The following is a 14,911-nucleotide window of genomic DNA, read 5'->3' on the forward strand; positions in this document are numbered from 1 at the left end:
ATGCAAGTACAGATCTGTCTGCACCATTGACAGCCTCTAATCTGACTAAAAGAACCAAGAGAGTCAACACCCAGCGAGATTCTGCTCCGTTACGGACTATTTCTGACTGATTTTTTTCTGAATCCATGTGGCTGTGCGAGATTAAAGGGCTGATCGGACGGAGAGGCTAAAGGACAAGGAGGTGAGTGACTGGTTCACCGTCACGGGGGTGAAAATGACTGTGGTGTCCCAGGAGAACCAAGAACAGTCGGTGGCGGTGACTCCTCAGCTTCAGGATGCCGTTGACTTGGAGGCGGCGGACCAGGAGTGCAGCGAGAGGGTGGTCATTAATATCTCAGGGCTGCGCTTTGAGACGCAGCTGAAGACCCTCTCCCGCTTTCCCAAGACACTTTTGGGGGACCCACGCAAAAGGATGCGCTTCTTTGACCCACTGAGGAACGAATACTTCTTCGACAGGAACCGGCCGAGCTTCGATGCCATCCTCTACTACTACCAGTCAGGAGGGAGGCTGAGGAGGCCGGTGAGCGTACCAGTGGACATTTTCCTGGAGGAAATCAAATTCTATGAACTGGAGGACGACACCATCGACCTTTATCGTGAGGACGAGGGTTTATTAAAAGAGGAGGACCGCTCTTTGCCTAACAATGAATTCCAGAAACAACTATGGCTGCTGTTCGAGTATCCAGAAAGTTCTGGGCCAGCACGGAGTATTGCCATCGTGTCAGTGATGGTTATCTTGATCTCCATCATCATATTCTGCTTGGAGACGTTGCCTGAATTCAAAGACACCCCTCCGCGTCCAGACGTGAACGGGAGTTCTCCGGGAAAAACCGTCAGCCCGTTCACCGATCCGTTCTTTTTGTTGGAGACACTTTGCATCGTGTGGTTCTCTTTTGAGTTCATGATGCGGTTCTTGTCTTGTCCAAGTAAGGCAGCTTTCTTTAAAAACATCATGAATCTGATCGATGTGGTGGCCATCGCTCCATATTTCATCACCCTCAGTTTGGACTTGGCGGAGCACCAAGGCAGCAGCCAGCAGGCGGCTTCTCTGGCGATACTGAGGGTCATCCGTCTGGTCAGGGTCTTCAGGATTTTCAAACTCTCCAGACACTCCAAGGGGCTCCAGATTCTGGGACAGACGCTCCACGCCAGCCTCAGGGAGCTGGGGCTGCTGATATTCTTCCTTGTGATTGGAGTGGTTTTATTCTCCAGCTCGGTTTATTTCGCCGAAGCCGAGGATCCTGAGTCAAAGTTCACAAGTATACCCGACGCCTTTTGGTGGGCTGTTGTCACCATGACGACGGTCGGTTACGGAGACATGTGTCCATCGACCATCGGTGGGAAATTTGTCGGATCTTTGTGCGCAATTGCTGGAGTGCTAACGATTGCTTTACCCGTGCCAGTCATAGTCTCCAACTTCAACTACTTCTACCACCGAGAGAATGAAGAGGAGGAAAATGTTCATTATGTACACGTGACTTGTGGTCAGCCTGAGTCTCAATCCTCATTCAGTGAATGTGAGTCGAACAAAAGCACTCAGTCGCTCTCCAAAACTGATTCATATCAGGAGCACAATGATGACTTGGAAACATTGACATGTGCCAACATAAACCCACCAGAGACCTACACAGGGAAACTAACAGATGTGTGAAAGAGTTGCTGAAGCTGTTGAGTAAAATCATTCCACCTTCCATCTGTACACAGGAGTTTATTTATGTTCAAACCTCGGGCTTCTCAGAGGCGTTTATGGACGTGTCTATACAACGAAACCTTTGCCACAACATAACCTGAAAGGAACATGAAATGCTCAATATAAATCGATAAAGACGTCACCGCTCTTCCAAGAAGCGCAGTGTGCGTAAACGCGCCGTGACGCACCAGACGTCTCGGTTCCGGCGCGCGACGAGTGAACCGCGATCATGACCACATAAACGAATGAGATAGTGTTTCTGTCACGTTCTAGATTCGGTTTTAAAAACGTCGGTGGCCTTCGCCTTCTGGAATATCCCTGGAGGTGTTTGCTCTTTTTCTGGGTTAAGTTTCCGTGCTCGTACATTTGTCAGCATTGCACCCGGACGCACGGAGCCACGTCAGGGTTTCTAGGTTTACTGCGTACTGTCTCCTCCTTCTACCCCAAATACACACAGTTATATTCAAGAGTTATAGTCTGATATGAGAGTGAACCGAAACTCTTTTTCACGGTCCATGACAACAATATAAAGACAGGAAGTGATAAATATCATGATTATTTTAATATTTCAAAAATAGTATATTCATTTCCAATTTTATATAACAATATATTTAAGAGTTAAACCACACGCAAATGAGCTTACTTCTTCTGTATATAACATCTTGTCTAATGAAAAGTGCAATTCAATTTATTTTGGAAGTTCAACCAATGTATATTCGCCCTTGACCAGATTGGGCGTCTCAATGATAATTACTGAACATTGAGCGACCTCTAGTGGATATGAGTATTCCTGCGACTTCCTAGTTCTCAGTCCTGGTGCGTCCAACACTTTGGTTTGGGTGTCTTCACACCGGTGCCGCTGGCCGTGACTAATTTAGGGCGTCGGAGATCCAGCGCTCATGACTTGTATGTTTGCAGATGCCGGTGATGGTTGACTTAAGCTTCTTTGTTATTTTGTAGCTCAGAGACATGAGCGCAATTGTAGACAAGAGGAGTTGCTCTGTAAATCACCGCGCCTTCTTTGTACGAGAGAGATATAATGTACATATTTTGTAAATATACAACATTTTAGTGGCTTGCTCAACGCAGTCTCGGCTTATGTTTGTGTTGTTATAAACACTTGTAGCAACAGTCTCAGACCATTGACTTATGTAACAGCTGCTTGAAATGTATGTGACTTAAAATGTTACTAAATATTTATTTTTTCTAATTTAAACAGGAATGTAATTTTTTTTCTAAATAAACTAAGAATCATAAATCATTGCAGTCACTTTCTTTGTTTGTCACAAAGACGGGGACACACGAAGCTACTCATTTTTATAACACAAATCTACTCAGTCAAATGAGACTGGGTGATCTCATTACTTTATTAAATTAGATTTTTTTTTGTGCTGAATTCAGAGAGATTTGGGTATGAGGATCCCCAGCCACTTGACCAATTAGCTGAATAAAATGTCAGTTTGATGACTGAAAAACACAATTTAACTAATAAAATTATGTGTGTTATTTGTGTGAGTCTCAGAGCTCTTTTTAGTGTTTGAGTTTCAAGTATACTATGCTGAACTTTGGAGTTGAAGACAATCAGATATAGAGCTGGAAAGTGGTTATTTCGTCCTGGTATCCAACATTTTAATGGGCAATGATCACATTCTGAATAATAAAGAAATCGGTTTTGTCCAGTAGTAATAACAATATATTATCTTGTTGTATTTCTCTTCTCAAAACAAACTAACTAACGCATTGATGCAATGTTGGATGAACCTTTTTTGGTTTTGTCGCTTTAATTCCCGACATGAACTGTCCTAGGTGCTGAAGAGTTATCTGGGTCATAAACCCGTTTATATATGTCCACAGTGTATCACCATCAACATCTTAGTTATGTTTGTCAATTCATCTTTGTCTTTCACTTCCATAGATCTATGATATGTACTTGTGTCTGGTAATGAAATGCTAGTAATATAAAATGCAACGCAATGAAGTCCACCATAAAACAAAACTTGACTGCTCTAAAAATGAGTTATCTTGTTTTGCGTGACAATAACACTCACACAATAAAAAGAATTATAGATTGAATTGTATGTAATGTGATGCAAGCCACGTGATAGTTATAGAAATGTCTTATATAACTTCATGTCATGTAAAACATTTACAATGTAGGAGAGGAGATATGAATAATGATGAAATAAACATGAATTCACTGGTGACCAGGGAATCATTGAAGAGGTCCCCTGTTACATCTAGAATGAGGATCCACTGTTTCCTCCCATTGTTCAAAAGATATATGTTACATAGGCATGAACCTGTGAGTATCTGTGTCCCCTGTGGTCAACTGTCTAGAGGGATTCCCGGCTCCCCAATTGAATAGATGGGTTTTTTTCTATTTAATATTCATAGGCAGGACTTCTACCTCTATGTAGCATGAGTAGTAGTAGTTGTAGTACTAATATTTGTTATTCTTCTTCTTATTAGTAATAATAATGATAATACAATAATAATAATAATAATGAGAAGAAGAATAGTGTGAATGCTTTGACGAGCAACAGAAATACTACTACTTCTTCTACTACTATTACTACTACTAATACTAATAATAATCATAATCATAATAATTCTTATTGTTATTGATAAATTACTCTGGTATTTTTAATAATGTTCTAATGTGTCATGTTCTTCTCAGTGAAATGTTTATCTTTATCCAGGATATTCGCTGACAGCGATGTTTGTTTTCATTCTGATGCACGCCTTATTATTCAATGTCCATGTTGTTACCGAATATAGCTGTAGGAAAGTTTGGGAAAACTCTTTTTCCTGGAGGAATGTGTGACTCAGCACATCAATTCCCACGCAGAGGAATAGATAAAAACACAGACATCATGAAAGGACGGACATCTGCTCATGTGCACGTGCACGTGCTGGTGCACCGCACTTGGTGGCGAGTAGTTCAGCGGTTCCCTGCGACACTAAAAGTTTCCGTCTCAAGGAAGCGGGAGTCCAGGTTGAGAGGACGATGGTCTGAAATGAGCTCGCTGTTGTGTCCAGGTACTGTACAGTGTCCTGCAGTGGGACTGCACCAGTGCTGCTCTCCGACTCTGCTGCTGTACAAGAACTTCTGGCGGCTTTAAAGAGCCGGTCTGCATTGCGTCGAAACTCTCCTCCTCCTCCTCCTCCTCGCCTCCTCCTCCTGCTGCTGCTGCTGCTGCCCTCCCCTCCACTCCCTCCAGCCCCCCCTCTCCTTTACCTCCCCAGCACTTGCATGTAGGATCCCCATCCAAACATGCGTGTCACAGTGGAGAAGCTCTCATCTGCCCGCTGCAGCAGAACTCCCTCTGTTTTCCTTCTCCACAGCCGGTGGCGCTATTCTTCCTCTTGTCCACTCGCCAAAACAGAGGCAGGAGATTTCTGCTGATGCAGTGATGTCTGGAAATGTCAAGGGCTTGCTTATTGCCCCTTAATGTACCTCTCCCCCCTGCAGAACTGCAGCGCGAGATCTCCTGCTGCGGTGAGGAGTGAGCCGCTCACACCAGCAGAGGAATACCAGCAGCCTTCCACCTGCGTGGACCAACTCAGGCTTTCCTCTTGGTGCGGGGCGATGGAAAGTTGCCACATGACGCCCGCTCTGCAGTTGGATGGTTATCCCGGAGAATAAGTCGCATCCAGGGGCTTCCAGGATCGAGTCACGGTAGGACTGAAAACTGCTGACTCGCGCATTCATTCGCGCAAATCCTACTATTGACAGCCGCTGAGACTCGCACTCACGGAAAAAAAAAAAAAAAAAAACACACGCACTTCCGCAGACAACATGCATGATTTTGTCCTCAATGTCTTGTCGTCGTAAACACGTGTGAAAAGTCAGTCGAGAATGAAATAAAGTTGCTTCGCTCTGCGCGCCTTTACATTCCTTATCAAGCTGCTTGAATTTTAATGGAAGCGAAGTGATGAATAAACAAATAAAGTGGAGAAAATGCTGAGCCAGCAAATATCTTGGCTGTTTGATCCCATTATTTCCCCCCCTCTCTCTCCCTCCTCCCCCACTCTCTGCGTTAGGAGGCAGCAGATGCTCTGGAGAGCAGCAATGGTCAAGTCAGCGAGAACCGCAGTGGAGCCACGCTGAGGCGAGGCAGCCGGCCAGCCCCTGCTATCTGGGGAGGACTGCAGCAGTGTGCGGGGAGTGGGAAGCTGGGGAGCGGAGTCTCTGCTCCCAACCTGAACGCCTGCACAGTCCCGTCGCCGCCGACCACTTACCGCCGCTCCTCTTCTCGCTCCTCCTCCTCCTCACAAAATGACCGTAGTCCCAGGTGATAACATGGACGAGACCTCTGCTGTCCCGGGCCACCCGCAGGACACCTACCCCCCAGACCATAATGACCACGAATGCTGCGAGAGGGTGGTCATCAACATAGCCGGCCTTCGGTTCGAGACCCAGCTGAAGACCCTCTCCCAGTTTCCAGAGACCTTGCTCGGCAACCCCAAAAAGCGGATGCGGTATTTTGACCCCCTGAGGAACGAGTACTTCTTTGACAGGAACCGCCCCAGCTTCGACGCCATTCTTTATTACTACCAGTCGGGAGGGCGACTGAGACGCCCGGTCAATGTCCCCTTGGATATGTTCTCGGAGGAAATCAAGTTCTATGAACTGGGGGTGGATGCCATGGAGAGGTTTCGTGAAGACGAGGGTTTCATCAGGGAGGAGGAGCGGCCCTTGCCCGAGCGCGAGTTCCAGCGTCAGATCTGGCTTCTGTTCGAGCACCCGGAAAGCTCTGGCACCGCCAGGGGCATCGCCATCGTCTCCGTGATGGTTATCCTCATTTCAATAGTCATATTCTGTTTAGAGACTTTGCCACAGCTGAAAGAAGACCCGATGGGTCGGTTCGAGAAAGTGGGCAACACCACCATTTACTACAAGCCAAATATCCTCACAGACCCCTTCTTCGTCATTGAGACGCTTTGTATAATCTGGTTCTCCTTTGAATTGATAGTGCGCTTTCTGGCGTGCCCTAGTAAACCGGCCTTCTTCAAGAACATGATGAACATGATCGACATCGTGGCCATCATCCCTTACTTCATCACGCTGGGAACGGAGCTGGCAGAAGACCCTGACAACGAAGGCGTGGGGGAGCAGGCTACGTCTCTGGCGATACTCAGGGTGATCCGTCTGGTGAGGGTGTTCAGGATCTTCAAGCTGTCACGCCACTCCAAAGGACTGCAGATCTTAGGGCAAACTCTCAAGGCCAGTATGCGGGAGCTTGGACTGCTCATCTTTTTCCTCTTCATTGGAGTCATCTTGTTCTCGAGTGCAGTCTACTTTGCCGAGGCAGAGGAGCAAGGATCCTACTTTGGTAGTATCCCAGATGCGTTTTGGTGGGCTGTCGTGTCCATGACAACTGTGGGCTATGGGGACATGGTGCCAGTCACTATAGGCGGCAAGATAGTGGGATCTCTGTGTGCCATCGCCGGAGTGTTGACAATTGCACTCCCAGTGCCTGTCATCGTGTCCAACTTCAACTATTTCTACCACCGGGAGACGGAAGGTGAGGAGCAGGCCCAGCTGCTCAACGTCAGCAACCCCAACATCCCCTCTGACACCGACTCCAGCCGCCGCAGCTCCTCCACTGTCAGCAAGTCGGAGTACATGGAGATCGACGGAGACATAAACAATAGCATCGACAACTTTAGGGAGGCCAACCTCAGAACTGGCAACTGCACTATAGCCAACCAGAACTGTGTAAATAAGAACAAACTGCTTACAGATGTGTAGGCAAAAGTTAGGACCATCTAGAATCGGTAAGCGAGCGGAGTAAACCATCACTTAGGAATGCTTTGTTTACGTCCCCAGAACGCTCTGTGGCAATAGGCCTATATCTAAGCTAAACTATATCGATAGGAGGCAGAAAAGCATAGCTGTTAGAGTTCATGACTGGTAGCTAGAATAATGAATTCCTCTATTATATAGGTCTACAGAAAACATCTCATATACGCTCCTGGAAGGACGCCGAGCACGCCGTCGTCTCAGGCGGCGACATGATAATTCAAACCTTATGCATGGGGAACATTTAGCAAGTTGCACAATGCAGCAGAAAAGTCTGCAGAGACGGGCAGGCTTCAGCAGAGGAGAGGTAAAAAGTTACTTCTCTCCCTCCCCTCCTCCCCCATCACAACCTCCCTCCCTCCCTCCCTCTACAAAGGATCTACTACTCAGCAAAGCACCTTATAGGAGGAAGACTGATTCTTTTTTTTTTTTCCCCTGGATGTTAACAGATGATCTGCTCACTCCATGGACATCCGCAATGCTGCTGTTTTTCAGCAGATGCTGTAAATGTGATATCACCAAGTGATTCAACGCCATGCCCTTTAGACGCAACACAGCACAATGACAGTGAGCTTCACTCGAGCATGACCAGACACTTTCCATTTTGACATGCATGAGACATTTCTCACTCAATGGAAAGGACATTCTTTTTTGGATACCTGACTCCATCCTCGCCTTCTCACGTCTTTTCATACCGCGTGCACTTGATGATTTTTTTTTTCTCTTTCTTTTTTTTATGAAATGCTCATCATTTAGAGGTATAGAAAATGAATGTCAAATGTTAAGGGAACAGTACATAAATGAGATCATAGCATGAAAACGTGAACCTGCATTATGGTCTATCAACAACGATACTTTTGTATCCAGCTATATTTAATGCATGACTCTAGTAATACAGCTTGTTGCAATCCAGGCACTCTGCAGTGTCCTATTGTCAGGGAGACTCAGTGAACCAAATTCTGGATGTTTCTGAATTGCGATCCAATATATCCAAACACTACTTTGAGGATGCCGAGTTTCTAGTTTAGCCAAGGAAACTGAATAACCGTTATCAAAAAATTGCATTTAATCATAATAAGCAACGAAGACAATATTATGCCAATAGTGCAGTGCATGGACCTATTTCCAACAAGAAAAGTTAGTGTGCTACTAGTCATGCTTCCATTTTCAAGACTAAATTGAGACCATATTGGTTTGGGATTCATTGAGGAAGCTCAGTACTGACGTTCTGGAGTTATTCCATCATTAGTTGCTAGTGCCTTTGTCCCTCCCACCACCAGGACCAGTGAAAGTGCCTCTGAGTACAGTTGTGTGAGTTGGAGCGGGGGCTTCTGTATGAGTACTGACGCACCGGTGGTCACCACGTTGTGAGGTTGTAGATTGATGGGATCGTGGTTTCGGATTTTTTTAAAAAGAGCCACCCCTCTCATGTGGAACTCAGTCTTCATGCCTTCACGCACTTGATTATGCTCTTAAACAGCAACGTAATGTGCTTTGCCTGTTTGCTGGAATCAAAAGGGAATATTTACAGGTGTCCAAATATTTACAGATTCATTTTGACTTTCATTCCAATCTTTGCACAAAATATCTTTAGCCATGTGTTTGTGAGTGACACCACTCACCTGACAGGTTCTGTCAAGAAGTGGCTGTCGAGTCAAAAGCTTTCGGTTTGATGTGTTTGGCTTTGGATTTAGGATCGATACAGCGATGATTTGGTGCAGCAGAGCCTCAGCTTCACCTGAAAATGTCCAATTCTTTAGCATGTGGATAGGAACCCTGAGTCAAAGCATCAATATTGAACCAGTGTGCCTCCTTGGGTCATATTTACTCACCTCCAGTTCATTATACGAGTTGTTCTGCTGCAGTTTTATTCGTAGTATTCAATGGCTGTAAATGACTGGTAGGGTGGACAAGCCTTGGACCTGTCCGAGGTCAGCAGGTCATGTCAACAGACGTGGCTGCAAATCTGAGACACAGATCACAGAAGGAAGGGAAAATACAGCAAAAGAAAAGAGCCATTAACTGGCACATTGGCTCTTATCCGGCTCAGTATTTTTGTAATAGGATGGCATCACTACAAATGTAAAAAGCTCACTTGATAAATCTGCACACTCTCAAACTGGAATCTGACACTTATACTGACAATCAAGTTCATTATTTAACATTAGTAACGGACCACATTCGTCCTGCCTTCACAGCTCACTCAAGATACACATGCGGTCACGTCGAATTTGACTACGGTAAATGTCTCGCAGTAGTACTGACACCGCTGTTGTGTTGATAACATTTTAGAATGTAATGTGTCTTTCATGGGAAATATGAGTTCAGTCCCTCATATCCGTTCTGTTCTTCAAGTTCATTCATGTTTTCCTGCACGGCCATAATTCCCGGGCCTCTACCTCACTGAGGTCATTGCAAACTTGCTGCAGGGCTGCAAGCTTCAATGCGGGCCTTCTGACACCATCAGAACCTTAAGTATAAAGTCGAGAGTCGAGAGCCCCCCAATGCTTTTGCCTTTCCACCAGCGTCACACAAGTATTCATTTTTGGAGAGTTGGACGGGTTTCCCTGTGGGGAGAAACTCTTGGTAGAATAGTAAAAATAAAGCGGTTGCAGACAGGATCCACAACCCGAGATGATCATGGGCGAGCTGTTTGAATTCTCATGAGCTCGATGATGAGCACCGAAGTGCTTCTTTTGCTCTGTCATTAATTTCCAGAGGCTTTTATTTTCCTGTTGTTTCACCCGATTCGCTGACGGAGGAACAGTCTGTTCATGCAGCTGGTTATCAATCTACACTAAGTGCTGAGGTTTCGTGCTGTCACTCTCCTGAAATGAAAAAAAAAAAAAAAACACTGTCATTGGAGTGTCATTGCTGCTCCAGTCGGTGCAACCGCTTCCTCTGCGGTGCCGTGACAGGGAAACCTGTGCTGCTCCAATTCAACCTTTTCCACCGGACCTCCTCTGAAATGCATAGTTTGGGAGCGTCAGATTGTTATTTTTCTACGCTGTTGTTGCAGTCTTGAGCAAGTACGGCAGTGCGGCTGAGTGTGACACTTGTTTCAAATTCACACGCCATTCTTTTTCCACGTCATAATTAGAGCTGTCAATTAACGCTGGAGCTTGATGGATTGTCTGCAGAAGCAGGATGGAGAGTCGGTGCGGCACTGTTAATACAGGGAACTGAACCTTTTCCAGTCAGCAGAGGTGGCTTCGTGATATTCAGCCACTGGGAAATGGTCCTCAGTGGCACCTTGGAGTTTTACCTTCAGTGATGTGCGACCCGATTGAATGGCGTCTTGTATTAGGTGTCCCCTTCCTCTCACCCTGAGTAGCTGGGAAAATAGTAAATATACTGAAGTGCTTCAACTTGTTTGGAATTATCCTTTTTTATTTGTCTGTAATGATAATTTTACAGTTGTAATTGTCCCCATGAAACTTTGTTCCTCACAGTGGTGGTGCTTATTTATTTATACTGTAATTCATGGATGAGATGAGATGAGCTCGCCACACAATTATAGGATTTATTTCACTTCGGTTTGGACTTGCCACTGTCTTGTGTTCTGTCAGGAGGTCAACTCGAGGTGAGTTGAATGAGCGCTGAGGTGGAGAGAACATTTACTTCCTGACTTTTTCAAACTGAATCCATGAGGAAGCTTAAAAGCACGACATAGATGATATAAATCAAATTCTCCATCAAGCTAAGGTTGAAGGTGCAAGGATTTGAGAAGCTAGGTCACAAGCAAAAGAATAAAAATTACTGGTCCAAACGTGTAAGAATCCACACAGAGGTGAGGATGAAAACAGTTGAATGATCAGACATCAGGAAAGGTTGGGGCTGGAAAGCAAGGCAGTATGACAGCTGGCTCTAATGTGGCGGGTAAAATTGGGAAATGAAATAATCTGTTCCACTCATTTTACGGCAGACAGTGCCATCTGGTGGCCTCTGGAAATCAGGACGCTGTTTCATGAAACCTCATCTAAGTAAAGGGACGGATTGGTGTGGAGTGGAACATTACTGTAGTTAGTGCTGCCGCCTCATTGCTAGAAGGTTGTTGGTTCCAGTCCAACCTGAGCAACCAGACATCCTTTCTGTGTAGCGTTTTGGGTTCTTCCTGTCCCACACTCCCCCTGAAACAGATAGGTGACACTCTCAACTGTAGGTGTTAAGTTCAGTAATAAAAAGGAATGACGGGAGAGTACGACCCAAACGTTCCAGTGTTAGACCTTCGCCAACTAACACCCTCACGTGTTCAATCCCAAGTGTATGCAGCTACATTGGCAGCTCTGATTATCAAGATACAATTCAACAGCCGTTGAAAGATTTCTCCGCTTGGCCGCTGTAATGTGCACCACATCTCCAACATCAGCAGATGCTACCGAGGGCTCGTACGGACGGTGCTATGCATTCACTCACCCACCTAAACAGCAATATGAAAACAGCCAGCCTTGTATCTCCAGTGCTTTTTGTAAAGAGACTTTAAACGTCGGAGAGGCTGCAACAACAGGGCTGTTTGCGAACCTCTTGTGTGAGGTCACCGGGGCGATCGTGACACCCTGACTCACAGCGCTGTAAGACACGCGAGACACTTAAATAGTAGATGTACAGTAGTAGAACATGTGGCGTTAGTGTGTAGTCGAACAAATGCAGCAGAAGAAAATAGATAGTCTCGCAGGAGAATCCCATAATGCACTTAGAGAGGCTGCGCAGTTTATTGGACAGTGTAAGAGAGAAGGTGCTTCAAGCGTTCCATTTGTGTGATTCCTGTCAGGCTGCTTCTGAGCAAAAACTATGATTAAAAAAAGTTCTCATGAGAACAAGAATGCAATTTAGCTAGGATAAGACAGATAACTACTATATACCGCAATGGCGTATTAAACATTTAATGTGTGTCTTTATGTTTTTGTGGCACTTAACATGAATAATTCAGGCAGAACATGCCATATACAGGGATATCAAGTACACTTGCCAAGCCATGAAAATGAAGCTACTCTATAAGGATCATTTACTTTACTCCTGATATGGAAAAGAGCTCAAGTACTATAAAATAAAAAAAACGTTTATTTTTCTGTCCTGGCACCTCATTTTCTATCACCGCAGGACTGCTTTAATGTAACAGAAAATGCAACTGCATGGTCGACAGAAGTCTGCATGAGCTTTGCCTTTCAATCTGTGGAAGAACAGTCATTTTAAAACCCTTGCTTTCACCTGTACAGAGGTGTGTGTGTGTGTGTGTGCGCGCGCGCACACTTTAGTGCCGGCCTCAGCGTCCGAGTGTGAGCTCTGATCAAGGACAATAAAGGGCTAGTTTGTGGAACAAGAGCTGGGACTGAGAGGCTTTTTCAAATGACACTTTGCCCATTTTAGTCTGCTGCGGGAATCATGTTTGTCTTTACCGGACATCTCTCCTCTCGCTGCGTGGAAGCGATTCTTGTTTCCTGCTGAGGAGGCACTCATCACGATCACATGTCGGGATATTGTGTCTCTGTCTCGCCAAATGTGACTGTCCATGAGAAAATCTTGTAAGAAGTGCGATGAATGTGAGCTTCTTCTTCCGGCAGGAATGCACATTGCTAAACTAGCAGGGACACCGGACTGTTCTGGAGCAAAGCAAAAATGACTTTCAGGCTGTTCTGCTCCTCTTTTCATCCACAACTCTGATTGTATCTCATTGTGAGTCGACTGAGGATTATGCTGAAAAGTGTTTGGAGAAAGGCATGGTCTGTGATCTATGCAAGGGTTTTTATTTATGTCTTTCTTTTCTCACGTTTGGTTTCATCAGACATTAACTCCAATAAATTTTTAAGGATCTGATTGTGTTTATTTCTATATCTCAATAATGAATCTAAGAGGAGCAAGTCATGGGTTCAGTCAACAGTATAGAACATAAGCCATTATGTGTGGTTTGTGCAAATATACATTTGATGTAATATAAAAAAAAAACCCCAACAACCTAAATTAGTGCTGGTATTTTAAGGGATACATTTATTAAGTTTATAATAATAATAATTAAGATATATATTTTTTAAATTAAGTATTTCAACAATTTTTGGTTCACTAATTCCATGTGGGCATCATTGAACAATGTGATGTGATAACCAAAACATCCATGAAGAAGGGCTGTGCTCATCACTGGGCGCACCCTGATGTGGAAGCTCATGTGTACCGATGAAATCGGTCAGTCTGGTGTTATATATTAAAAGGCGATTTGTCACATTGAAATCATGTCCGAAGCAACAGATTATAAAGATGCTTATGAACTTATACCTTACAATGCTAGGCCTGTGTATTGTCAGGTATATTGCAATGCAGGACTGGTGATACGGTACATTTTGATAAATTCTGATACTCTAAGTTCAGCAATGTATTTGCTGACAAGTAGCATAATTTTAAGGGAGAAAAATCAGATAATGCAGTACAATATCATGTGCATGAAAAATTTCACGTTATGAAATTACTCCAGTAAGATCTTTTAATTTTGCAGTACAGCAGTGCAAAGAACAGCTGCCTTCTTCAACAAAATAAGTCCAGTCACAAATGCAGCAGCATTCCCAAGAATGTATGTATTAAATATGACTGAATTAAAAGATTTACACCCCTATATATAACACTATAAAAATATTGCAACTGACAGATCCACATTTTTTGGATATGACACAAAATTGTGCAAAATTATTCAAGATGACATTTATTATTTCCTTTTAACATAGATTCTTATTGCAGTCTTGTGTTACAAATTGAATAAATTAGGTAAAATATATTTTATGATATCCTGCCGTGAGGAAGTCAATATTAGAATAAATATTATTATAATCACTATTCTTAAACCATATTGAAATGTGCAGGTCAATCTGGTTTCATGTCTTCATGGAAATGCAACAATGAGCCACCTCACCAGTTTACACCAGAGTGTAAACAGAGCCACGTTCCATCGTTCCATCCCTGCGTTTTAAACGTCTGAACTGCTGTGGCACACACATACACTCGCAGTAATGGAGGTATTTTACACACACAAGCCTTCTAGTAAATCAGACCCGACATCGTGCGGACCTTTTTCCCCAGTACTGTAACAGCAAACATGCTACGTCTGCATTAGCCGCTGACTGAAGCCATTAGCAGTGATTCACGGAGCTAAGGTAATGGTCCCACACTAATCCTCCCGTCCCAGGAGACACCAGCTTTCTTCGGTCATCCCCGCACGGAGTTACACACCTACGGTTTCCTACAACTGCTGCATCGACACGCAAACCTAAATAAAACATGACACACACAAAATACCCGCGGGCTGCTTGCTTGTCAGACACCTACTGCTTTGGATGCCAACCTTATGCAGGATCATCATCTAAATTTGGCAAAACATCAGCAAAAAACTGTTTTTCCAAGTCAACATTTTATCAAATATCCACTCCAGACAA

The 14,911-nt window shown here is 44.3% G+C and overlaps 2 protein-coding genes across 2 annotated transcripts; both read left to right on the forward strand.

Annotated features, from left to right (window-relative positions):
* The first annotated feature begins 214 nt into the window (after positions 1-214).
* On the forward strand, positions 215-1,651 carry LOC128770734 (shaker-related potassium channel tsha2-like). Its single transcript, XM_053885554.1, has one exon. The coding sequence runs from the start codon at positions 215-217 to the stop codon at positions 1,649-1,651; it is 1,437 nt and encodes a 478-aa protein (XP_053741529.1).
* Positions 1,652-4,993: 3,342 nt separating this feature from the next.
* On the forward strand, positions 4,994-13,295 carry LOC128771160 (potassium voltage-gated channel subfamily A member 1-like). The gene is made up of 2 exons (XM_053886345.1): positions 4,994-5,369; positions 5,735-13,295. The coding sequence occupies exon 2, from the start codon at positions 5,970-5,972 to the stop codon at positions 7,443-7,445; it is 1,476 nt and encodes a 491-aa protein (XP_053742320.1). The 5' UTR covers positions 4,994-5,369; positions 5,735-5,969; the 3' UTR covers positions 7,446-13,295.
* Positions 13,296-14,911: the final 1,616 nt, after the last annotated feature.

The sequence above is a fragment of the Synchiropus splendidus genome, chromosome 14, assembly GCF_027744825.2.
Source record: "Synchiropus splendidus isolate RoL2022-P1 chromosome 14, RoL_Sspl_1.0, whole genome shotgun sequence".
In the NCBI taxonomy this organism is placed as follows: Eukaryota; Metazoa; Chordata; class Actinopteri; order Syngnathiformes; family Callionymidae; genus Synchiropus; species Synchiropus splendidus.

What these genes read in the sequence shown, in the direction of transcription:
- LOC128770734 (XM_053885554.1), top strand. Translation starts at nt 215, where the DNA reads ATGACTGTGGTGTCCCAGGAGAACCAAGAACAGTCGGTGGCGGTGACT.
- LOC128771160 (XM_053886345.1), top strand. Translation starts at nt 5,970, where the DNA reads ATGACCGTAGTCCCAGGTGATAACATGGACGAGACCTCTGCTGTCCCG.